General features: G+C 39.8%; 1 protein-coding gene across 1 annotated transcript in view; it reads right to left on the reverse strand.

The window, feature by feature from the left end:
- The window catches only part of SETBP1 (SET binding protein 1), a 372,240-nt gene that overhangs the window by 15,037 nt on the left and 331,048 nt on the right, over positions 1 to 26,155 (reverse strand). Inside the window, exon 5 of the mRNA XM_060120961.1 lies at positions 13,461 to 13,631. Within this exon, the coding sequence (XP_059976944.1) occupies positions 13,461 to 13,631 (171 nt within the window). The remainder of the gene's footprint in view (positions 1 to 13,460; positions 13,632 to 26,155) is intronic.

A 26,155-nucleotide genomic window follows, 5' to 3' on the forward strand; every position in this document is an offset into this window, starting at 1 on the left:
CCCACCTTAAATTTTGGTCCCCAGAATTGAACTGATTTTCCAAGTATGAAGTGATGAATGCATAAGGCACTACACTTCTATTAATGTTCTATTAATGTGAGCTACATTAAAAACAGACAACCAACAAAACAACCTGCATTTTTTTTTTTGCAGCAATATCACACGGTTGGTTCATATTAAATGGAAGCTCAATTAACTCTCTTAAACACTTTCGTAAGTTTGGCCACCAAACTTGGCCATTGCTATGTGGAATTGGTTTTTGAGCTTAAAAGCAAGCCTTCTATTTAAATCTACAAAATTTAATTTTATTGGTTTTAGTCCATTGTGAAAGTCTGGAATCTTATTTTTGTTTTCTCAGAGAGGGTCCATGTTTGTGAGGTTTCCAGAGAGTCTGAATACCCTCATGTCAACCTTCCCTTTAATCCCTCTGGGCATGATTCATGTGACTCAAGCGCCTTCTACTATTTTTCTCTTTATTGAAGTTTTTCAAGAAAAAATGTCAATTTATACAATAAAATATCCCTGAATTCTTCATAACACCAGCAAGCAATTTATACCCATTGCTTTAGACTTTCATATATTTTTGTGTCTGGTTAGTAGACAATGGATGTACCACAGAAACAATAATTTTGCATAGCCTACAGGTGTATGCCCAACTCTATTATTTCTGCCAGAAAGGATATTGCATCTGACATTGCAGTGGGGAAAGAAAAGTCTTACATTTTTCTTTTATCCAGAGGCAATTCTCCTACCCTAGTGGGAAAAAAAGAGAAAAAGACAAAACAATGCTAGGTGTGGTTCCAGTGCTTTCCAATTTCAGCTGGAATTCAGTGAAATAAAGTCCTCTTCCTAAAAGCCATGAAGTACTCTCATTTCAACGTTAATCTTTCTGGTCCCCTGTACATTGCTTTTATCTCTCTGATAGCACTTCACATAGTCTGTCCTGTTTTAAGATCATGGGATTAATCTGCATTTATCTCTTCTCTTAAGTTGTGTTTTCTTAAGGCACAAGGACCATATCTTAGCCATTTTTATGTATTCTTAGAACAAATATGGATTGAGCCCACTTTGTGCCAGGCGTTGTGCTAGGCACTCAGTTCCAACTTCCTCCTACTGGGGACCAGCACAAGCTCAGCTGACTTACTTGAAATGGAATCAATCCATATGACTCACCCTAAGCCAACACTTACCATCTATTTTGTAAAATCTGTGTGTAAAATAGAAAAGGATTTATTGAAGGGGATCCAAATCACTGTAAATTAAGCTAGATCTTCACATATTTTAGAGATTCCCTACTCTCCTCAGAGCACCACTAACTGGAGTATCCAAGCTATGACAAAAAGCACTGAAGTACTGTGAAATATAGACTGAAATCCAAACCACCCCATAGGAGAAGTGAAGCTTTAATGACAAAAACAAGTTTGGAACTTATTTAGCACCATTAAGAAAACCAGCTTGAACATTTAAGTCCACCGATTGATTAAAACAATGGGTCCCCTGGAAAAGGGAGACATGTACATATTATATATTAATTATGTAACACCAGAAATGAGAGAGACAGAGCCAGAGAGAGAGGAGGGGTGGGGGGTGGGGGGATGAATGGTCTTTTCATTGCTGAACATTTGGATCAGAATTATAATGGTTTATTGCGGGGGAGTGGTCACGTGCTCTCTTGGCAAATTATATATACATTCAAGTTGTGAGCACTATACCAGTAGGTTGGGGTTTTTGTTTTTGTTGCTATTGCTTTACCTTTTTTTTTTTTTTTCAAATATAAGTTGGACAGACTTAACGCAGCAAATACTTCTCAATTTAAGATTTGACAATTTAACAGGAAAAAGCTCATTCATCATCTTTCCCTTTTAGAAACCATAAATTATTGGCTCATATACCATGTGGCTCAGATTCTAGGAAAAGTTAGTGTAAACAAACCCAAGTTACAATGAGTGGAGTAAGAGAGTGAGTCATAAACAAAACACAGACATATGCTCTCATATAAATAAGGGCCTGGATCATCAGCTTCCCAAAGTCTGCTTCCCATTAATTACACAACAAAATGAACTTTCCATATGTAAAGCCCAAATCACTTAACTCTGGCAACTTGTACGAGACAAAGACCAGGATTGGACCTAAAAGGCACAGACAAAAACCTGAATTTCAAAATAATGAAAGTTCTCTCAAAATATTTTCAGGTATTGGAGGGCAAGAAAATCCCTTGGAGGAGTGTTTCTGAGCACTGAAACTATTCCCAGCAACCCAGGAACACTGCTTGAGGCTGGTCTGATCCCCTGCTGAATTTAAAGGTAATATCAGGCTTACTCTCTTTTGTTCTGAGCTCTGTCATCTTTATGGGGCAAGTCCTGGGTCCAGGCCACACAGGGTGTTCACAGACATTGCTGGAATCACTGAACAGTTGAAATTCCCTCCATCAGTACTTTCTCTCTGTCCTTAGAAATTGTCCATTGGTACACAGACTCACGTTTCCTTATTGTTGTATGAAGGCTATCTGGTCTCTCTTAGTTTAAAGAGGTTTCAAGGAAACAGAACAATTCCTAGGGAAGAGGATTCTTCAACAGGTGAGAAACTTTGAGAGAGATGGTAAGCAGCTAAGTTCTCTCCTTTTGTCTCTTTCGAAAGTAGACCTCATAAAGCAAACTAATAGAGTTACTTACAAAGGACATTAAAATAACAGATGTCACATTTTAGGAGCTTGGGTGGGGGAGTGGGAGAAAAAGAATTTTTATTCTTTGCTGGGGGTGGGGTGGGGTGTTCGTATTCTTGGGTCATTCATTTACTCAATGACTGTTTTTGTAGCATGTACTCTTTGTGTCGTACCATAGACCATACAAGGTAAGTGGACAGCATCATCTCTGCTCTCATATGAAACTATGGGAAAGGGGGAGAATCTATTTTTGGAGACTCTATGGTGCAGTCTGCAGTACTTCACATATTTCCTCATTTAACTGTGATCACAACCATGTGAAGACATTACTATCTCTGTTGTACAGAGATGAAAACTGAGACCTCAGAGGTTATATAATATAATTATATAATTGCCCCAAAGAATTGCCCCCCAAAATTATATAATTGCCCCAAAGGACACATCTTAGAAGTCATGGACTCAAAGATTCAAGCAAGGGTTGCCCTATTTCAAAGTGAGTTTTAGATCATATTTCCTTAAGAAGGCAAAAAAAGACAAGGAGCTGGACAAGAAATGAGAAAACCTGGGTTTCCTGTTAATTTTCTACTAATGACTGCATCAGAACACCAAATTTCTCTCAGTTTTACAATTTCAAAGGCCTTTTCTAACCGCCAAATTTCATAGTTGAATAACACAAGGTATTACTACAGATCACCTGCCCTACTTCTGCTAGACTAGGCCTTCTTGCATATTGTTTTGATCCTGCTGCTTTCTCCAGGTCAAATACCTTTAAGGGTTCCCTATAGGGAGCCAGACAGCCAATATAATGAGTGAGGTTGGCCAGGATTAGGAAGAAAGGTAGGGGGAATAGGGGAGGACATGGGAAACTAAAGAGAATATGGCCCATCTAATGGGGCAAATGTTATTCTGTATCAATCATTGTTGCCAGGTAGGAATCTAAGCCCAAAGTTATCAGATAATATGAGTTTCAAAAAGCCAGAACTCTTGATTATTATGTAAATCTCCTGATGTTTACAATCTGCAGATTAATTTAAAAAAATGTATAAACCTGTGTAGGCCAATCAAAATACAACTGCAGACAGCTATTGGCCCATGGCTTTATTTTGATATCCCTGTCCTTCAGAAGGGTCACCATGACTCATTCTAGAATTTCAGGGACTCTAGGTTCTGACCCTAAACCTCTCTTCCAGCCTCATCTGCCATTATTTCCACACACACTCCTGTCTTAGAGATATCTGTGCTTTTAATTTGTTCCATCCTTAGAAGGCCATCTCAACTCTTCTCTTCCCAGATCATCTCAGTGTCCTAGTGTAATTAAATTACACCTAGGCCAGTATAATCTCCAGCTTTCCATTGAGAAGCTCATTCTGAAAATCCCATAGAACTTCTGAGTGAAGGGACACATTTATGTGTACAAGTTCCTCCTTCTTTGAATAAACACATACCCATGCACAGGTCATCTCAGCGTCCTCTGAACTCCCTTAGTGCCCTTCAGTTGGAAACTAATGATTTCTTGGTTGCTAAATGATAGCTCTGTTAGTATCTGAGATTATTATTCAATCTATTAAGTTAAAAATATTACTTGGCCATCTCACGTCTTAGAGTCAGGCCTTCCCAAATAGTGTGAAAGTTCTCCTAGGGCAAGCACTAATCTTTACTTGTATGTACCATTGTGGCAGTTACTTAAAAAATATCTGACAATTTGTAACAAAGCCTTATAGAAGTTCCAGTAAGATGAGCTCAATATGAAGCCCTAACAGGTAAGGGGGTGGGGTTTGACTGTGCCCTGAGATAAGGGTATTTGGAGGAGGTAGTGAGGATAAAACTTCTAAAGATAGTTAATGGGTATTATGATCCGAGTCATAACATGACTAAATTATGACTTAACATGATTAAATCCTGGAATGACATGACTTCATTTTTAACATGAGAGGGGGCATAAAATAGTGATCTATTGTTTTGAACATGGGATTGGTGCTGTTTCATTTCTTTCTCACCACTGCCTAAAAAGCAGAAATTATTTTTCTCATTTCACTGGTAAGGAAACTGAGACTCAGAAGTCTCATTTAGACTGTGACTCACCTAAGGAAATGAATTAAGTACTGCAGGCTATGCAGTAACACTGGTCCTTGAATTTCAAATGCAGTTTTCACTTTACGTCTGTGTGGTAGCCAGAAAGAGTCCAGGTTTCCTAATTCCTAGCAGGTAATATTTGTAATTCAGTTCACTTCTCTGAGCTCAATTTCCTCAGCTGCAACATGAAGGGGTTTGCAGAGATCCGTTCTAGTCTATTCTAATCCAGTCTTGTCTAGTCAATTCTCGTTTAAGCAGCAGGAGAAGGAGGCCCCCTGGGAGGTGCTCTGGGATTATTCCAGTGACCCTCAAACGTAGAGTGGAGAGGGCTGCGGGTGAGTTATACCTCTCTCTGTGTCTTTCTGTCTGTCTCTTTCTCTTTGTCACACCTGTCTATTCTCTCTAAATTCTTTCTCCAGTCTCTTAGACTGACTTACAGTCTGCCTGGACCACTAAAGATCATTCTTAATGACGGTCATTACACAGTTCTTCCACGTTGCCTGAGGCCATTTCCACAGCAATAAGCAGGAAAGACCTTGTCCCCCCTCTCCACAGCTGGGCTCAGTATGCCAACTTCACTGGAACCAAGAAGTTTTTCAAAAACTCTCCATTAATTACAGGAAACCCAAAGCACTGTCCCCTCTTCTCATTAACACAGTTGCTTTCAGTTGCCACTACATTATCTCACCACCATTAAACCAACAATCTAATTAGACTTCTGGAAATGGAAAAAGCCAATGAATAAGGCAGGCGTGCCACTTTCATCTCAAAACTGATCATAAAATATTGTGCCCTTTTGTTCTCGTCCACATAAAATCTTCCCTGGAAGAGTGTCCTTTCGTTCTCTCCTATTTATAAAGAGGAGTTTGAATATTTGATATAAAATGAGTATCTTAACAGAAATTGCTTCATGTTTGGGAGGTTTTCTTTCCTGCATTTCTGAGCGTGGAGTCTCATTACAATAATCGTACCTGACTCCCCCTGAGTGTGATGCCTCACAGCCAAACCTCCCACTGGGTTTCAATGGAGGTGTGAATGATACTATCACTGGGAAGAAGGTAAAATGTATTATTATCATTACTCGATTTTTAAGAGGGTCTGACTGTGGCAAGAGGTGGTTGGGAGTATAATCTGTAGAAAGCATGCAGAGAAGATAAATTGAGTTAAACTTCTCACAGACACGGCACTTTCCAACCTGTCATTAAACCTTCTGTCTTTCCTAAAATCTCAGCTCTGGAGAGAGAAAAATTAGTTAAGTCCAGTCCAGGCATGTTTGCCGAGTATCTACTATGCACTGAGCACTGCACGAGCTTCTTGACACCCAAGTATGATTATATGTTGCTTAATAACAGTGTTCCTGGATTTTGTTTCTCTTGTTTTCATCCCATTGAACCCAAGGTTCTGTGAATTCATGGGATACACAATACTCATTGAATGGGACAAATCTTAAATAGGAAATGGTTGCTGCCCTCAGGAAGTCAATACTCTGAACAGAATGCAAGACTAGCATATATAAAATAATTAAATTACACCTAGTCCAATATAATCTCCAGCTTTCCATTGAGAAGCTCATCCTGAAAATCCCACAGAACTTCTGAGTGAAGGGAGACATTTATGTGTAAAATTCTTCCTTCTCTGAGTAAACACATACCTATGCACTACACACACCATGCCATATAGGCTGACTCCTTAACTTGAAAATAATCTTCCCTGGAGGATATCCTGGTGGATTAGCCCGGAGCTAGTCTGCCGTTACTGAACAGAGGATTCTGGAGGCCCCAGGGGTCCCTTTCAGGTTGCTCCCTCTGCTGAACAGTCTCAGGATGGTTTGCTGTTTCTGGGGCTGCCATGGAAAATAAAGGCAAATCACTGCCTCTCAGCTCTAATAAATATCATGCTAGAGTATATGTTTTCATGCACCAGATGGTTTTGTGCAGGAAACAGTTGTTCAGTGCATTTTGATGAATACTTAATGATTAGCTGTTGTTTGCCCACCTCAGTGCTAGGTACTGGGGTTTCAAAGTCAAATAAGGCCTGACAATAGGGGAGTGGACAGTGCAGCACGAGACACAGACACTACATTAAATGTAGGGACCAGTGATCAACCAGCTTGTAGGGAGAGGAGCACAGAGGATGTGGTGTCTAACTTGGCCGTGGGGTGATTCTCAAAGTGGGTATAAGGGAAGGCTTCCTAGAGTTGAAGGCACCTAAGCTGAGTTGTGAAGAGTAATCATGAATTAGATATCCAAATAGCTTGAGGAGTGGGTGAAGGAGACAGGAACACCCCAGGGTGGAAAATAGGTAATAGCAATAACAATAACAACAACAATAGTAGCAGCAACAATAGCACAAATTTGCTGAACTCTTCCTATGTGTCAGTCACTCTGCTAAGATTTGTTGTTTTTTTTTTTGCATTACGCGGGCCTCTCACTGTTGTGGCCTCTCCCGTTGCAGAGCACAGGCTCCGGACGCACAGGCTCAGCGGCCATGGCTCACGGGCCCAGCCGCTCTGTGGCATGTGGGATCTTCCCGGACCGGGGCACAAACCCGTGTCCCCTGCATCGGCAGGCAGACTCTCAACCACTGCGCCACCAGGGAAGCCCTCTGCTAAGATTCTTCACAAGGATTACCTCATTTATTCCTCACCACAATCCTCTACACTGGGTGGCATGCTTTTCTCCATTTCACAGGTGTGAACACTGAGGGCTGAACACCCAGCTGCTTTAGTGCAGTATTGAACTTCCAATGCAGGCGATTGGAAGCAAGAACACATGCGTTCAACTAGAGCACTGCACAGCCCACAAGTGGTGTCAAGAAAAATGAGCCAAAACTTAGAAACAAGGCAAATGGAAGGGTGCATGTCCTTGTGGAGTCTTAGTGCCATCTTACAGGGGATTCACTATCCCCTACTAATTAAGCCCCAGATTCTGCCAGGTAATATATTAACTTGTAGATTTTTGCCCAGAAAATATGCAAATGATTCCTTTCCAGTAGAAAAGATAAGCCCAGAGGTTATGGTTTTATTGTCCATTAGGACATTAACTGAACAATCTTGCTCGGCATTCTTTCTCCAATGCCTACATTCCTGTAATGCCCTTTTCTTCTAGTTCTAATTCTTTTTGGACCAGCTTTATCACCATGTTGGTTTCCTCATTAAAGAATTGAATGAATCCTTGACATGAGTTTTTAGTTTTTTGCAAATTCCACTCTGACAGTGGGGATTCCAAAGGAGTTTGGTGCTGGCTGACATTTCCAAGAAGATGGGCCCAGATTCTGGAGAATTTGGTGCTTCTTGGGGATGTTTACAGCCTTAGCCACGGAACAGCTCAGCTTTTCCAGAATGTCCAGTTTAAATCAGAAAAGAGCTTATTTTCTCCTTTTCGGGCAAAAAAATTGGAAGTTTTTCAGAAGGCCTTTGGTGTGATGGGGTCTTCAGGGAAGCATGGAAGTTTGCAACCCTGCTGGATCTCTTCATGGCCCAAAGCCACAGCGAGAGGGCTCATCAAGAACCTCATGTTCAGTAGAGCTCGCTAGGCAAACAGAGTGATTCTGTGCTGCTTCAACATGGGCCGGTAGGTAGCACTTTTCAGAAAATGTGAATGATTTGTTTTTAAAATAAAGCTTTATTTTCTCTAGATCTTTTTGAACTTTTCCTACTGTATATTTTAAGTGATTAATCTGGACTTAGAGAAATTTATTTTAAAACTCGATGACTTCTTTGGTTTGTATACTTATGGCTCTTGGATGTTTCAAATCCTATTAACTTGCACATTTATTTGCTCTATTTTGGTTCTTTTGGAAAGACAAGACTTTTGGCTGAATCGACCCATTATTTTGGTTAGGAACTTCAGATCATGATACCACACAGGACAAACAATAAATAAATTACTTTACAATTCTGAAATTCCTGTTCACTGCTTTTTGCAATTGTACCTGGATATCATTTCATCTTTTTGGGTCCCTCTCCATAAATGGCGGTTGGTTAACAGAAAAGTCAGGCATCCTAGAATTTGGGAGTTAGAAGCAATTTTCGTGATCATTTTTTGCTCCAGCTACTAGAATGCTGGATTTCATTAGAATTAAGAATTCATTCTTAATTTGTACAGGTAATTTTTCAAGCTTAAAGTCTAGCATCTTGATTACAGGTAACAGCCAGTTCTGATGGGGCTGACAGTTTGGTTTAATAACGAAATGGTTTACCTAATATGTCTTTGCTTTTAGAAGCAAAATGTCTGACTTGTGAAATTTAAACATTTTCACTTGCTCTGATAGTTTTAAACAGGGCAGATGACACAGTTTGAGAGAATAATATATTAGCCTTGGTACGAAACAGATACAAACTATAAGAGCTGTGCTCCCTCTGCTGCCCTTGTCATCTCTAACAGGGCTACACCTTGAGCAGGTGAGATTTGGTGATAGCAACCCTGATACATATCTTTTTTCCTACTTGGATTTAAGATGAGAGACTATCAGTGTGTGTGTGTGTGTGTGTGTGTGTGTGTGTGAGAGAGAGAGAGAGAGAGAGAGAGAGAGAGAGAAAACAAGAAAGAAATGCCTTCCTGTTTGCTTGCGTTTCCATTACTACTACTCTAGACTTTTCAGTTGCAGAACCAAAGAAACTTTTTTTTTCTTGGTGTTTTATGAAGTTCCTACAAAATTTGTAATTTACTTAATAATATAGTCTCATGTTAAATATTAACACAAAGTGTGAGTGGGGGGCATGTTTCAGTAGTAAAATCATGCACTCTCTACATATCGTATAACCTCCCTGAGAAGTTAGTTCAACGTGTAGAAGATCAGAAAAATAAGGCTGACTTATTCAGGTACAGATTATCTGGTGTGGTTATTCAGTCATTATTGGGACAGTGCAATGGAAGTTATTTCAAATTATGCATCATTTTGAACGAACTTTATTGAAGCTTTCACTGCATTAGCCCTAATTACTCACAATAATGATGCAGTGCTCCCTTGAACCAGACCTCCTTTGTTGTGCCAGGGGACTGCAGCTGATCAATGGCTATTGAGCAGTTTGATCACGAAGGCTGAACTGCTTGAGCACCAGTGGCAGCCAGTGCCTTCCCTCCCTCCCAGTAGCTCACAGACTGACATGTTCTCAGTCTGGCCACCCTCTCCTTCAGCTCCTCTTCTGTGTCTTCCTCCAAATCAATAACTTCATAATCAGCATGACTCTCAGACTCGGAGAAGCTAAAAAATTGCCTTAAACAAACAAAAATATACATACACACACATGCACGAGCTAGAAAAAGACATATTTTTAAGCCTTTGACCCACATTCATTTCTTCCACATTATAATGTTTATAAAATAAGGTGGGAAAGGTTCCTTTTTTTTTCTTTTACCAAAGATTACCTATTTGAAAAAATACCATTAGGATATAGACTGATCAATTATTTGGCAAGTATTTACTGACAGCTTACCACATGTCTGTCAAAGATTTTTCCATTTGCTTGTTAAGCAGTTCCAATATCAAGCATGTTTTTCTCAGATGTCTCCCATCTTGTTTGGTACAGAATAAACACACAGCTACTGCCTTGTAAGCATTCATTTCACTTAGTGATTATTTATTGAGCATCTACTATGTGTCAGGAACTGTACTAGATACCTTAGTTTCCATTATTTTAAAATAAAAGTAATTTCAAATTAATTGAATTATTTTAGTATTTAAAAAACTCAATAGGGAATTCCTTGGCAGTCCAGTGGTTAGGACTCCACACTTCCACTGTCGGGGGCACAGGTTCGATCCCTGTTCGGGGAACTAAGATCCCATATGTCGTGCGGCGTGGCCAAAAAAAAAAAAACTCAATAAATGATTTCTTAAATTAATTTTGCTTTATAAGCCACTTAATTTTACTCTTCTTTCCTTTACCTTCTCTGCACTTGTCTGAGTCTTCAAAACCACTCTGTAGAAATGACGACCTATTGAAAAATAAGTTGATTTCTTTATATGGCCAGAAGTAATTCTAAATTACCTTACTTATAATGAAAGATGGGACTCTAAAGAAAACAACAATTAAGTGAGTTGTCTCATCAGAAATATGTATGACTAATGTACACGCACCCAACTGAATGAAATCAAACCCAGAACCTATTTATTAGCTGCCTTCTGTATGCTTGACTTTGCTTAAAGCCTCACATTATGAGTTTCACTCGCTGTTCTCTAAAAGAAGTAGGAGTCCATAATTAGGGAGAAAGAAATCTGCCTTTGCTACTGTTGGGCCTATGATAGAAATGAGATTCCACTGGAAATCAGGCAGTAAATCAAGAAATTTGGGTTCCAATCCAACTGCATGACCTCAGGCAAATCTCTGAATCTCAGAAGCATCAATTTCTTCACGTGTGAAACAGGGTATTGGGCATGAGCCCAGGCTGTTCGACCCTAACTCTCTTAGGTTTGTGGGAAGACGTTTGTCTGTGGGGAGTGGAATCTCAGGAAGGTCTGGCCTTCAGCACCTGGAGTAGATCTTTAGCCTGTTTTCCCACAAAAGTTCTGCTCTGCAGCCTAAGACCCGGAAATGGACCAAATCTGTGAAACTCTCATGAGGGTCTCATTTGAGCGTTGCCAAAAATAAACAGCCCATTCCTACATCCTGAAACAGGAGAGCTTTGGCTCAGCTCTGATTACCAGAGAGGCAGGTTTAAAAGTTTAATACCCACCTGTTTCTACGCCCATTTGGCATATTTGTAAATTATTGAACGCAAATAGAGAAGGCAAGCCCGTAGAAGCTTGGGATCCCAAGAATGTGTTCTCTCACACAGCATGGAAAGAGTTCAGGGAAGGAAAATAGGGGATCACCTGTCTTTTGCCTCTGGGAAATATCTGTGCTTGGCAAGCAAAGGCGGAAACATGCAGGCTAACTTTTAAATCCATAAAGGGAGGCTAAGGGAGGCCTCCAGAGCTTAACCGACAGGGTCGAGCAAGCAGTTATCTGGGTGGGTATGCAGACCGTGGCCCAAATCTTTCGCTCCAGACAAGTGATGAATTCCCAGAGTTCCAGCAGTGCCCACTTCTCGGACTCCCTCCACAGGCGCCCTCCCATAAAGGTGCTGCAAGTCTCAGAGGCAGCTTCTTCCCCTTTCCTCTGTGACTCTCCTTCTAGGACCTCTCCTTGTTCTCATTGCTGGCATCGTTTACCTGGCATTTCCATAAAAAACTTTTCATTTCACACCTAGCATGTGAAAGACGTTAATATCTTGATCATATTTGAGAGATGATCCCGTTTCTTCAGAGCAAGATTTCCCAAGTGCCTGGGAAGAATACCACTTCCAAGAGATTTTAAGAGCTATTGCCAAAAAAATGAGTTTTGTGGTCAGGTAAGACATGAAATTCTGTGTCTCACCCTCCTGGAACCTCACAATGCACATCGGTCAATTAAAAGCTCAGAAAAACCCTGCAGAAAGGAAGCAGATGCAGTGTAGCATTCCTCACACTCACCTAACTATGAAAACATCTATCCCAAAACACCTACCAATATTTTGTGAAACTCAGTTTGGGAAGTGTCATTCCAAATAGTTCTTTCTGTCATTTCAGTTGGGCTCATTTTCTAATTACCAATGGTCTCCATGAAGGAGGTAGGTATGTAGCTGAGTTCTCTGCTTAAAGCAAACTGCTGAATTAGAAGATAAGTTTAGGTGAATATCAATAACGAGTGTCTTCTTGGGCTTCTAATCATAATAGGCATTTGTAAATACTGCAGTATGCTTAACATTTACCAGTGCATCAATTCAACACATTTTATGGAATGTGCCATCACTCTGTGTGCACTGAAGATAGCAAGAATCTAAATCATGGATTCTATCTCTGATGTACAAACAATTCTGTCATGAGAGAGAAGAAGTTAAATAGAAGCATTTCTCATGCAGTCTACAAGTGGGTGGTAAATGCATGGCAGAGACACTGGATGCTACAGGCATTCAGAGGAGGTGTGACTCCCTGGGCCTTGAAGATCTGTGGGATGTGAATAGGAACCGAGTGAGGCTGTCCTAAAGAAAGGTGTTAAGCCAAGTACAAGGCCTTCCTTCCTGGCAGTAGGGATGAGCGCGGCAAACTGGGGTTGGTGCGCGGGACTGCTGGGAGGTGATGTGGGGAGTAGCGGAAGGCAGAGCATATGGGATGTCTGAGTAAGGCGCTTGTACTCTATAAACTGCCAGTGAGGAGTCTGGTGACTATTGAGGAATTCATGATATCATGAGCTAGAATGAATCAAGTCCTCAGGGAAACTCTGATTACCATCTCTCAACCATGGTGAGCACAGGAGGTAGTGAAATGCAGTGGTTGAGAGCATGGGTCTTGGATCTGAGTTGGAATTCTGAGTGTCCACAGGTTCCTGGGGCAAGTTTCCTTCCCATTAGCTTCCTCTTCTGGAATGGAGACACATGTATTTATTTCACAGTTATTTTATGAGTTACATGAGATATATAAGGTCCTATATGCAGAGACTAGAAGTTACTAAGCCTTGATAAAGAGTCATTAATACTGTTACTACTACTCACTGACCTTTGCCTCTAGGTTCTGAGATGATCTCCTTCCTTTCTTAGACCTTCTCCCACTTGAAAACTCCAATGCTGAAACAGCTCACATGCTCAGTGTCTGCAGGAGGTTGGCTGAAGAGAGAACTCTTACCTGTACTTAGCAGCAGCACATTCCTGGAGGGCCTTCTCCATGCCCACCTTCCCTGGGGTGAACCCAAAGCATGTGAAGTGCTCACCTGCATCTGATGTTGCTGCAGATGCAGCAAGGAGCGATAACACTGGGGCTGGTGGGATTGCAACACTGTCCACTGCAGCTGGCTTCTTCCTGGTCATCATAGTGGACGCTGAGCCCTCGTTCTTACTATGTGCTGCTGTTTGGTCCACTTTTAAGTGGGGACTTGGAATCGCTAAAAAAAATAACCCCAAAGCCTGCAGTTACTTTAAAGAAATAGGAAGACAGACAACATAAAATCTGAAAGTGACCTGAAGAAATCATCAAATGATCTGACCTCCTTCTGGTGCAAGAATGACATTTTAGAATGTTTAAAGGAAACAAAACAAAACAAATTAGCAGCATGACTGGTTTTGGTTTTGTGGCTGAGGTTAGTGGTGACAACATTCCAGGTGGCCTGCCTGAAAGTGGGGGTTGGGGCACAGGCCTAATGAAGCAGTGTAAGCCATCATGCATGCTTTACCTTCCATGGATCAAGAAGCCTGTCTTTACAGAGGTTTTGGTGTGCAGAGCATGGAGGGGAGAAGTTGACCCCACCCTAGTGAGGCTTCTCATCTCATCCAGCTAGGAAGACAAGACTGAATGAAAAGGAAAAACTGGGCAACAAGTATGGGCAGGCCTGTGTGTTATTCATTACAAGTGCCTGGGGAGTTCTCAGGAGGCAGGGATTCGTGTGGGAAGAAGTAAGGAAAGCCTTCCCAGAGTTCATGCTAGAGCAGCAAGGTCGAAGGAAAGGCATTCCCAGTGCTGAGAAGAGTGTCTGCTAAGTCATGGGTGAGGAATGAAGATGATTCAGACAAGAGGCCAGCCTTCTGGAGGCAGGAGATGCCCTGTAGGGACTGGTGTGTCACAACAGTGACTGGGCCAAGTAAGAGCTGAACCTGGGGTCCTTTGAGTGTCTGGTCATAATAGTCACAATTTTTTGATGCTGAAAAGCCTGGGTAGACTCTTATGAGGTGCCTCTGAAAGGGCCTGGAAACTTACTACATAACACATTATAAGAACTGTTCTGGAGCCTTGTTTGCTGGGCTCAAATCCCGGCCCTCTTACTTTTCAACTGTGTGATCATGAGCAAGTTACTTAACCTCTCCAAGCTTCAAGCTTCCTTAACTGTGCAGATGGGATGGAACTGCATTACCTCATAGGGGTGGTTGGGGGCATCCATGATCAATCAAAATAAAGGGCCTAGAACAGTGTCTGGCACATAGTTCATGCTATATAATTGTTTCCTATTATGATTATTCCTATTATACTGCTATCACTATTATAACCTGCTCCTCAGACCAAACGGAAACCAGCCAACAAAGGCTCAGTTTTCTTCCCTGACATGACCAAGGATTTCTGGACACCTTCTACATCACTAGCTGCAAAAAAAGTCACTCTCCAACTCATCCAAACATAAGTTCAGAAGCTGCAGGTGTCTGAATCCATGTCAAATGGTCATCTACTCAGAATTTCTGTATTTGTTGGCTACATGCCACTGATAGCAATAACATGAAACAGGCCGTATCATGGTAGTTCCTGACCTTTTTTCCCATCTTAACCAACTTGAGTGACACTGGTCCCTCCTATAGTAACAGCTCACCTCCAGTGAGATCTGCTCACTTTGGCCTAACGGCAGCCCTGTGAAGCATGTAGTGTGGAGGTTACTCTTTTCTTACTTTTATAGATGAGGACAACATATTTCTGAGATGTTAAGAGATAACTGACTAAACTCATACAGCTCTTAATGTCAGAGCTCGAAGTTTTCAAGCAGCCAGACGCTAAACTCAGGGATCATCTTGGTCTACCTTACCATCTTCCAACTTCTGCCCATGACCTGGCCTACCAACAGCATGCTTCACACTGAGGACACAGAGGGCCTATATCACACCTGGAAAAGGCACCTGTAACCACCTAAGGAAGAAATGCTGACACTTTCATTTACTGTCTACTACCTTTCTCCTACTCTCCATCCCGATCTCTGAAACCTCCACTTGACGTGTTGTAAATAAAAATACAATTTTTCTTTTTTGATTTCATATTTCATAGCGTTTGACTATGGGAGTGGACAAACATCAACTTCTATGACAGAGAGACCGCAAGGCACAACCATCAAGAAATCAGGAGGTGCAGCAAACACGTACATGATCCCCGGATGATGCCCACTTGTAAAATATGCAGGTGTACCAGGAATACGCAAGGTATACACATGTAGTATATGTAAAATGCAAACAGAATCTTCTGCAAGGAGATACATCCAAATAGTTAACCATGGTTATTCTGAGGAAGGAGAGCACAGGGAAGATTAGTGAGGGAGTTTTTACTTTTGCTCCTTAGCCTTCTTTATTGTTAATATTTTTTAAACCACAAACATATATTAAACTCTTTTTCCATTAACAAAATAAACATAGTTTGGAAAGAATCTAGAAGTCTATCACAGTATGGTCATCTGGGTAGACTGACTGATGTGCTAGAATAGTGGGCTGCTAACAAATCTGCAATGGGACAGCAGGCCTGAGTCTGATAAGAATTCCCCACTGTGGTACTCCACGCCACCCTGGTCCTGTTCCTGTCAAATGGATGCAGTCGTCCTTTGCACAGCACACCTCCGGGACTCTAAGCTGCCAGAGTTCTATTGGATAACAGCTCCTTTGGAAAAACTCCCTGATCTGTCTGTCCTCTTTGTACCTGTGGACACAGGTGGGACAGGGAGTTCTTTGCTCATATTATTATATGTGCAGGGAATGAGCCATAAACAGGATTAGCAGGCAGATATTTAACTCTCACTTGGGAACACAGTGATTTCAAGCCATTTTAGTTGTACCTCTTTTCATGCAAATGTTCACAATCCACATCATTCCCTTAAAGCAGATCTGATCACACCTCTATCGGGTGTACCTTGCTACTCAAGTGTTTATGGTATAGAATAAGTTAAAAGTAATAAGATGACACTTAAAACACTCTATAATTCAGATTGTCACTCTTTAGCTATCTTGAAAACCCTAGATAATTTAGGATTTTCTAGATTATAGTACTTTTTGCCAGTTGCTGTCCAGTGAATTTGAAAACAAATTGAAAAAAAAAATCCTGATGTTTGCTCAGACATTTTTCAGTTTTGAAAGGATTAGGGAAACAATCCCAGAAGTAGTATATGTGGGCAAGAATATTAGATAACCGTTAAACAAAGGCTAATATAACAGTACTTGTAATGCATACATTCTGTCTGAGAGCAGAGGTCTCAGGAGACTGGAATGGGTGACTTCTTGGGAGAGAGCATTGGGCAGGCTGGCCACTGGAAGTCTTTGTTTCTCTTCATTCCAGGTGGCCGCTGATACTCCATGCTGAGGTACCCAAAGGACCAGAGGAACATGAAACAGTTCAGAAACAAGCTCTCACAAATGCTCGGCGGTGGTAGAGTGGTGGGATATTTGGCAAGTTCCTTCCCAGAATGGGCCTGGCTGCTCTCTCCACGGGAGGAAGATTTTTGAGGCTGGAGATCAATCATAAAGAAGCCCAGATTCAGCACTGTACTGACTGGACCACTGAGATGTGGCACTGCTCTTTACACTGGGGCATGAGGAAAAGCAAGGATGGCTTTGATCTGGGAAAGGATCACTATGTCAAATTCGGACAGCAGTCTGCATGGAGAGCACACTTGGTAGATGTGTTCAGAGGATCACCAAACCCCAACACAGGACAAATTGTATTGAGGCTTGCATATCTGGAGGCCAGTACATTTTTAAAGGAGGAAATAACAATGCTAATAACTTTGTGGATCCAACATCTGTTTATAATTAAGACAGAGAAGCCAAAAGGAAATAAAAAAAGTTAAACTTATATGAAAACATTCTACTATAACCTGTAGACCTCTATTGATAAATTTTTAAAAAACTCTTTGAAACTGTGCAGTAGCCTATCGAGGGACAGTCACTCATTTTCAAAGGTAATTTCTCATAGACCACTTATCCTCTTGAACCTCTACCTGCACACCGTGTTTGCATTAGGGACTTGATTTATGGATTCCAACTCCTTTGACGCAGAAGCTGACTTCCTGTTGCCTTGGTTACTTGGAGCTTAGTTCAAGGTTAAAGTACTCCCAAATCAGAATCAGTGGCAGGCGCTGCATCTAGCAGCCAGGTTATTGACTGCCCCAGAATGTGGAAAGGTCAGAGACCGAAGCACTGTTTACTGCCTTAAGGGTGAGTCAATAGTTTCGATATTTTGATTCTGTTTCTTCCGAAGTAGTAGTTTTTGTTCAATTACCTCTTCCCCAGGTTGCTCAAGGTTACAGGGGTCATGGAAGAAAAGCAGGGTCTACGGTGGCTGACTTTCCCAGGATCTCTTTAATGAGCTCTGTGACCTTGGATAATAAAAACCAGCCTCACCATAGAGTAATTTGTATGTTGCTCTAGGTTTGTAAAGTTAGTTATCTACTTATCTCATTTTCTCTATGGGGAAACAAACAAACAAACAAACCTTTGTGGGACAGTTATTATTTACTCCTTTTTTCTAGATGAGAAAATGGAGGTTCAAGGAGGTCAGACAACTCATCTAAAATCACACAGCTGATAAGAAGTGGTAAGAAATAGATCCTAACTCCTGACTGAGTCCTCATCTCATAGTTTCTTTAAAATAAAGGGGCTGATAAAATCATCATCCAGGGATCATACGTAATTCATTTTGTAACATTTACTACAGAAAGCAGTATATCTGGAAAATACTATGCAATTTATATAGGTTTAATTAACATTTTAATTCTAAGATTGCAAATGCAGATGTTTCTTGGAGACAAAACTTAGGATGGCATAGTGACAGAGGCCGACACCAGTGGGGTGGTTAGTTCCTTCTGTCACCTTCCTGGCCCTTTCACTGTAGAATTCAGTGCTTGGCATGGACTGAGAGGCATGTTTTGTTGAACACTCGGTGGCTTTTAACCTTGCAAAGAGCAATGACATGCATTATGCTATTTGCCCCTTGCAGTATCCCTGTGGATGACAAGAGGCAGATGGTGAAACTCCAAATTCACAAATAAGAAAACCAAGGCACAGAGGACCAGGTGATGTGCTCAAGCTCACATATCACAAGTGCGAAGAAAGCGGTGCTGAAATCCATGCCTCTTTACTCAATTCAATATTCTTTTCTGTCCCATGACACATTGACTTTTGGGCAAACCAGTAGATAATATATTTTTCACAAGAGGAAACTCACACTGAAAACTTGATTATAATTCCTTTTCTCACATATTGGTTGTCTGCTCGAATGCTCCCATTGCTATTTTTTCTTGTTTGCAAATGAACTTCACCCATGGAAATAAGGGGATATACGTTACAGAATAAAGTGAATCAAGAAATAGGTATGCTTGTCAGAGGGCAGACAGCAGAAGCAAGAACTACAATCCTGCAGCCTGTGGAATGAAAACCACATTCACAGAAGATAAAATGAAAGGCAGAGGACTATGTATCAGATGAAGGAACAAGATAAAACCCCAGAAAAACAACTAAATGAAGTGGAGATAGGCAACCTTCCAGAAAAAGAATTGAGAATAATGATAGTGAAGATGATCCAGGACCTTGGAAAAAGAATGGAGGCAAAGATCGAGAAGATGCAAGAAATGTTTAATAAAGACCTAGAAGAATTAAAGAACAAACACCTGGAAGAATTAAAGAAAAAAACAGAGATGAACAATAAAATAACTGAAATGAAAAATAGACTAGAGGGAAGGAACAGCAGAATAACTGAGGCAGAAGAACAGATAAGTGAGCTGGAAGACAGAATGGTAGAATTCACAGCTGTGGAACAGAATAAAGAAAAAGGAATGAAAAGAAATGAAGACAGCCTAAGAGACCTCTGGGACAACATTAAAGGCAACAACATTCACATTATAGGAGTCCCAGAAGGAGAAGAGAGAGAGAAAGGACCCAAGAAAATATTTGAAGAGATTGTAGTTGAAAACTTCCCTAACATGGGAAAGGAAATAGCCACCCAAGTCCAGGAAGCACAGAGAGTCCCAGGCAGGATAAACCCAAGGAGAAACATGCCAAGAAACATAGTAATCAAACTGACAAAACTTAAAGACAAAGAAAAATTATTAAAAACAACAAGGGAAAAATGGCAAATAACATACATGGGAACTCCCATAGGGTGAAAAGCTGATTTCTCAGCAGAAACTCTACAAGCCAGAAGGGAGTGGCATGATATATTTAAAGTGATGAAAGGGAAGAATCTACAACCAGGATTACTCTATCTGGCAAGTATCTCATTCAGATTTGATGGAGAAATCAAAAGCTTTACAGACAAGCAAAAGCTAAGATAATTAAGCACCACCAAACCAGCTCTACAACAAATGTAAAGGAACTTCTCTAAGTGGGAAACACAAGAAAAGAAAATGACCTACAAAAACAGACCCAAAACAATTAAGAAAATGGTAATAGGAACATACATATAGATAATTACCTTAAATGTGAATGGATTAAATGCTCCAACCAAAAAACACAGGCTAGCTGAATGGATACTAAAACAAGACCAATATATATGCTGTCTACAAGAGACCCACTTCAGACCTAGGGACACATACAGAGTGAAAGTGAGGGGATGGAGAAAGATATTCCATGCGAATGTAAATCAAAAGAAAGCTGGAGCAGCAATACTCATTTCAGATAAAATAGACTTTAAAGTAAAGAATGTTACAAGGGACAATGAAGGACAATACATAATTATCAAGGGATCAATCCAAGAAAAACATATAACAATTATAAATATATATGCACCCAACAGAGGAGCACCTCAATACATAAGGCGAGAGCTAACAGCTACAAAAGAGGAAATCGACAGTAACACAATAATAGTGGGGGACTTTAACACCTCACTTACACCAACAGACAGATCATCCAGACAGAAAATTAATAAGGAAACACAAGCTTTAAATGACACAAGAGACCAGATAGATTTAATTGATATTTATAGGACACTCCATATGAAAACAGCAGATTACACTTTCTTTTCAAGTGCATACGGAATATTCTCCAGTGTAGATCACATCTTGGGTCACAAATCAAGCCTCAGTACATCTAAGAAAATTGAAATAATATCAAGCATCTTTTCTGACCACACTGCTATGAGATTAGAAATAAATTACAGGGAAAAAAATGTAAAAACACAAACACATGGAGGCTAAACAATATGCTACTAACTAACCAAGTAGTCACTGAAGAAATCAAACAGGAAATCAAAAAATACCTAGAGACAAATGACAATGAAAACACGATGATCCAAAACCTATGGGATGCAGCAAAAGCAGTTCTAAGAGGAAAGTATATAGCAATACAATCCTACCTCAAGAAATGAGAAAACTCTCATATAAACAACCTAACTTTACACTTAAAGTAATTAGAGAAAGAAGAACAAACAAAGCCCAAAATTAGTAGAAGGAAAGAAATCATAAAGATTAGAGCAGAAATAAATGAAATAGAAACAAGAAAACAATAGCAAAGATCAATAAAATTAAAAGCTGGTTCTTTGAGAAGATAAACAAAATTGATAAACCTTTAGCCAGACTCATCAAGAAAAACAGGGAGAGGACTCAAATCAACAAAATTGGAAATGAAAAAGGAGAAGTTACAACGGACACCGCAGAAATACAAAGCATCCTAAGAGACTACTACAAGCAACCCTATGCCAATAAAATGAACAACCTGGAAGAAATGGGCAAATTCTTAGAAAGGTATAACTTTCCAAGACTGAACCAGGAAGAAATAGAAAACATGAACAGACAAATCACAAGTAATGAAGTTGAAACTCTGATTAAATTTTTCCAACAAACAAAAGTCTAGGACCAGATGGCTGCACAGGTGAATTCTATCAAATATTTAGAGAAGAGCTGACACCCATCCTTCTCAAACTCTTCCAAAAAATTGCAGAGGAAGGTACACTCCCAAACTCATTCTATGAGGCCACCACTACTCTGATACCAAAACCAGACAAAGATACTACAAAAAGAGAAAATTACAGACCAATATTACTGATGAATATACATGCAAAAATCCTCAACAAAATACTAGCAAACAGAATCCAGCATCACATTAAAAGGATCATACACCATGATTAAGTGGGATTTATCCCAGGGATGCAAGGATTCTTCATTATATGCAAATCCATCAATGTGATACACCATATTAACAAATTGAAGAATAAAAACCATATGATCATTGCAATAGACGCAGAAAAAGCTTTTGACAAAATTCAACACCCATTTATGATAAAAACTCTCCAGAAAGTGGGCATAGAGGGAATCTACCTTAACATGATAAAGGCCATATACGACAAACCCACAGCAAACATCATTCTTAACGGTAAAAAACTGAAAGCATTTTATCTAAGATCAGGAACAAGACAAGGATGTCCACTCTCTCCACTCTTATTCAACATAGTCTTAGAAGTCCTAGCCATGGCATTCAGAGAAGAAAAAGAAATAAAAGGAATATGAATTGGAAAAGAAGAAGTAAAACTGTCACCATTTGCAGATGACATGATACTATACATAGAGAATCCTAAAGATGCCACCAGAAAACTATTAGAGCTAATCAATGAATTTGGTAAAGTTTCAGGATACAGAATTAATGCACAGAAATCCCTTGCATTTCTATACACTAACAATGAATGATCAGAAAGAGAAATTAAGGAAAAAATCCCATTCACCATTGCAACAAAAAGAGTAAAATACCTAGGAATAAACCTACGTAAGGAGGTAAAAGACCTGTACTCAGAAAACTATAAGACACTGATGAAAGAAATCAAAGATGACACAAACAGATGTATAGATATACGATGTTCTTGGATGAGAAGAATCAATATTGTGAAAATGATTATAGGACCCAAAGCAATCAATAGATTCAATGCAATCCCTATCAAATTACCAATGGCATTTTTTACAGAAGTAGAACAAAAAATCTTAAAATCTGTATGGATACACGAAAGACACCGAATAGCCAAAACAATCTTGATGGGGAAAAAATGGAGCTGGAGGAATCAGAATCCCTGACTTCAGACTATACTACAAAGCTACAGTAATCAAGACAATATGGTACTGGCACAAAAACAGAAATATAGATCAATGAAACAGGATAGAAAGCCCAGAGATAAACCCACACACCTACGGTCAACTAATCTATGACAAAGCAGGAAAGGATATACAATGGAGCAAAGACAGTCTCTTCAATCAGTGGTGCTGGGAAAACTGGACAGCTACATATGAAAGAATTAAATTAGAACACTCCCTAACACCATACACAATAATAAACTCAAAATGGATTAAAGACCTAAATGCAAGCCTAGACACTACAAAACTCTCAGAGGAAAACATAGGGAGAATACTCTTTGACATAAATCACAGCAAGATCTTTTTTGACCCACCTCCTAGATTAATGGAAATAAAAACAGAAATAAACAAATGGGACCTAGTGAAACTTAAAAGCTTTTACACAGCAAAGGAAACTATAAACAAGATGAAAAAACAACCCTCAGAATGCGAGAACATATTTACAAAACAGATAAATGGATAAAGGATTAACCTCCAAAATATATAAACAACTCATGTAGCTCAATATCAAAAAAACAAACAACTCAATCAAAAAATGGTCATAAGACCTAAGTAGACATTTCCCCAGAGAAGACATACAGATGGCCAAGAGGCACATGAAAAGCTACTCAACACCACTAATTATTAGAGAAATGCAAATCAAAACTACAATGAGGTATCACCTCACACCGGTTAGAATGGGCATCATCAGAAAATCTACAAACAACAAATGCTGGAGAAGGTGTGGAGAAAAGGGAACCCTCTTGCACTTTAGGTGCAGATGTAAATTGGTACAGCCACTATGGAGAATAGTATGGAGGTTTCTTAAAAAACTAAAAACAGAATTACCATATGACCCAGCAATCCCACTACTGGGCATATACCCAGAGAAAACCATAATTCAAAAAGACACATGCACCCCAATGTTCATTGCAGCACTGTTTACAATAGCCAGGTCATGGAAGCAACCTAAGTGTCCATCAACAGATGAATGGATAAAGATGTGGTACATATATACAATGGAATAGTACTCAGCCATAAAAAGGAATGAAATTATGTCATTTGTAGAGACATGGATGGTCCTAGGGACTGTCATACAGAGTGAAGTAAGTCAGAAAGAGAAAAACAAATATCGTTTATTAACGCATATATGTGGAATCTAGAAAAATGGTACAGATCAACCGGCTTGCAAGGCTGTAATAGAGACACAGATGTAGAGAACAAATGTATGGACACCAAGGGGGGAAAGCGGGAGTGGGGGTGCTGGTGGGATGAAGTGGGAGATTGGAATTGACATATATATATATAGTAATACGTATAAAATAGATAGCTAATAAGAACCTGTTGTATAAAAAAAATAAATAAAATAAAATTAAGAAAAAGGAGATAGATAACCTTGGGATTTGGAAAACAATATTTTTCTGTGCCAAAGTCAATAAAGTGTTATTTTTTGTTGCATCACTTTATTCATTAATTGAACAAATATTTATTGAACATCTACCATACCAGGGACGTGACACTGGTCTAAGCAGTGAAGTCCCTAAGTTTTCTAAGAAGTGCATTCTAATAATCTCTGCATAGCATAAAGATAGTTGTTACTTTTTATAAGGATACTGAAAGATCCTAAAGTGCCTTTTTAATCATCAAAAAACAGAGGCTTTGCTACCGATACAGAATCTTTGGGTGAATTTGTAAAAGTCATCCCACCTAGGTGGAGATTCCCAAGGACCCAGCTCTTAGCAAAGGGAGGGCACCATTGTAAAAGTTAGATTAAGTTATGGCTTCCTGTGTGCACATGCACCCCCACTGCTCATGGTTTGGAGAGAGGAGCATGCACTGGATTTCAGTGCATTTCTCCCCTCGAGCCAGGTTCCTACAGAAAGTGAACTACTTGCTCAATTGCAGGTGGTGGTCTTATCAACATGTGTTTTGTGTCAAATGAGTTTTACTTCATTTTGGGACCTTGAGAGATGAAATTCAGGCAAGGTCACTTGTAAGTAGAATGCTATTCAGTTAGCCTGGAGTCAATCATTTTAAAATCAACAGGTATTTGAGTGCTGCACAGCACAACTCAGAAAATGTGATCTCTGTCTTTGTAGAGAAGGTTTAGAAGTGGAGAGTGGGATAAGACAAAAACACTTACAAAACTGATAAACCAAATGAGACAGGAAGCCAAATGAGTCCTCCACAAATTAGGAGGAAAATGAGATCTCAGTGGGATCTGAGGTGGTTTTGTGCTCATGCATATATTAATTCAACATTCATTAAGAGCCTGTAAGTACCAGGTACCATTAAGTACAGGGATCATGAACCTTCTCTGAAAGGGGCTAGCCTGTCCACTCAGGAAGACAGTTACAGGTACAAAAACCCCAGTCTTGAACGATGAGTAGAATTCAATAACTAGAAGTAGAGGGAGAGCCTGCCAGGGCTGGGAAAAGACAAGAGCAAAAGCAGAAATAACAAGCCTTCTTTGTGCAACTGAGACAAGAGTGCTTGGGCTGAGTTGTAAAAAACAAACACTGAAAGATATGTTTGGAAAGGCAATTGGGAAAAATTAAACCCACATCTCGTTGTCAGGTAGATTTAGTTTCTCCCTTCCACAAACATGTCTTATCAACTTGGACAGACTTCTGCAATAGGACTTATCTCCTATTGTGTAATTATTTGTTCATTTCTCTGACAATTTTTGTAGGCAACTGCAAAATTCTAGAAGTCAGGAACCACGTCTAACTTTCTTTTGATTTCCCAGCACTTAGCTTGATAGATATTACATACTCAAAAGTGTTGGATGGATGAATGGACAAATGGAATACACATTTATTCTTCTAGGCCCAAACCTTCTGGGGAAGCCACCCGTGCACACTTGGTCCTCTAATCTAAAACTCCTTTTTCAGCACAGTATAGAGTACAGGTGAAGAACACATTCTCTGGAGTAAGACTACCTGCATTACTAGCTGTGTGATTTGGGGCAATTCATGTCAGCTCTCTATGCTCAGTTTCCTCATCTGTTAAACGAGGTTACTGAGGATTAAAGGAGTTTATATATTGTGGTAGACAGAAAATAATGTCCCTCTTTCTAATTCCTAGAACCTGTGAATGTGTTATGTATCATAGCAAGAGAGAATTAAGGATGCAGACAGAATTAATATTGTCAATCAGCTGACCTTAACATCTAGAAAGTATCCTTGATTACGAGATGGTCAAAATGTAATCAAAAGTGTCCACTGAAGTGAAAGAAGGAGGTAGAAAAGAAGAGTCAGAGAAAGAGATGTGGTGATGGAAGTAGGGTAAGAGAGCGGCTAGGCTGCTGGGTTTGAAGATGGAAGAGGAGGGACATGAGTTAAGGAATGCAAATGGCTTCAAGAAGCTGGAAAAGACAAGGAAATAGATTCTTTCCTATAGTTTTCAGAAAAGAAGTTGATACTTTGATTTTAGCTCAGTGAGACTCATCTTGGACTTCTGACCTCCAATACTGTAATATAATAAATTTGTGTTGGTGAAGCTATTAAGTTTGTAGAAATTTGTTATAGCAGTAATAGAAAAACTAACACATCCAAAAACACTTTTTATGGTGCCTAGAGAGTAAGAAGTCAATTGTTTTAACTATTATTACTTAGCACTACAGTGTCTTTGTACTAATTGTT

Source organism: Lagenorhynchus albirostris, chromosome 14 (assembly GCF_949774975.1).
Source record: "Lagenorhynchus albirostris chromosome 14, mLagAlb1.1, whole genome shotgun sequence".
Classification (NCBI taxonomy): domain Eukaryota; kingdom Metazoa; phylum Chordata; class Mammalia; order Artiodactyla; family Delphinidae; genus Lagenorhynchus; species Lagenorhynchus albirostris.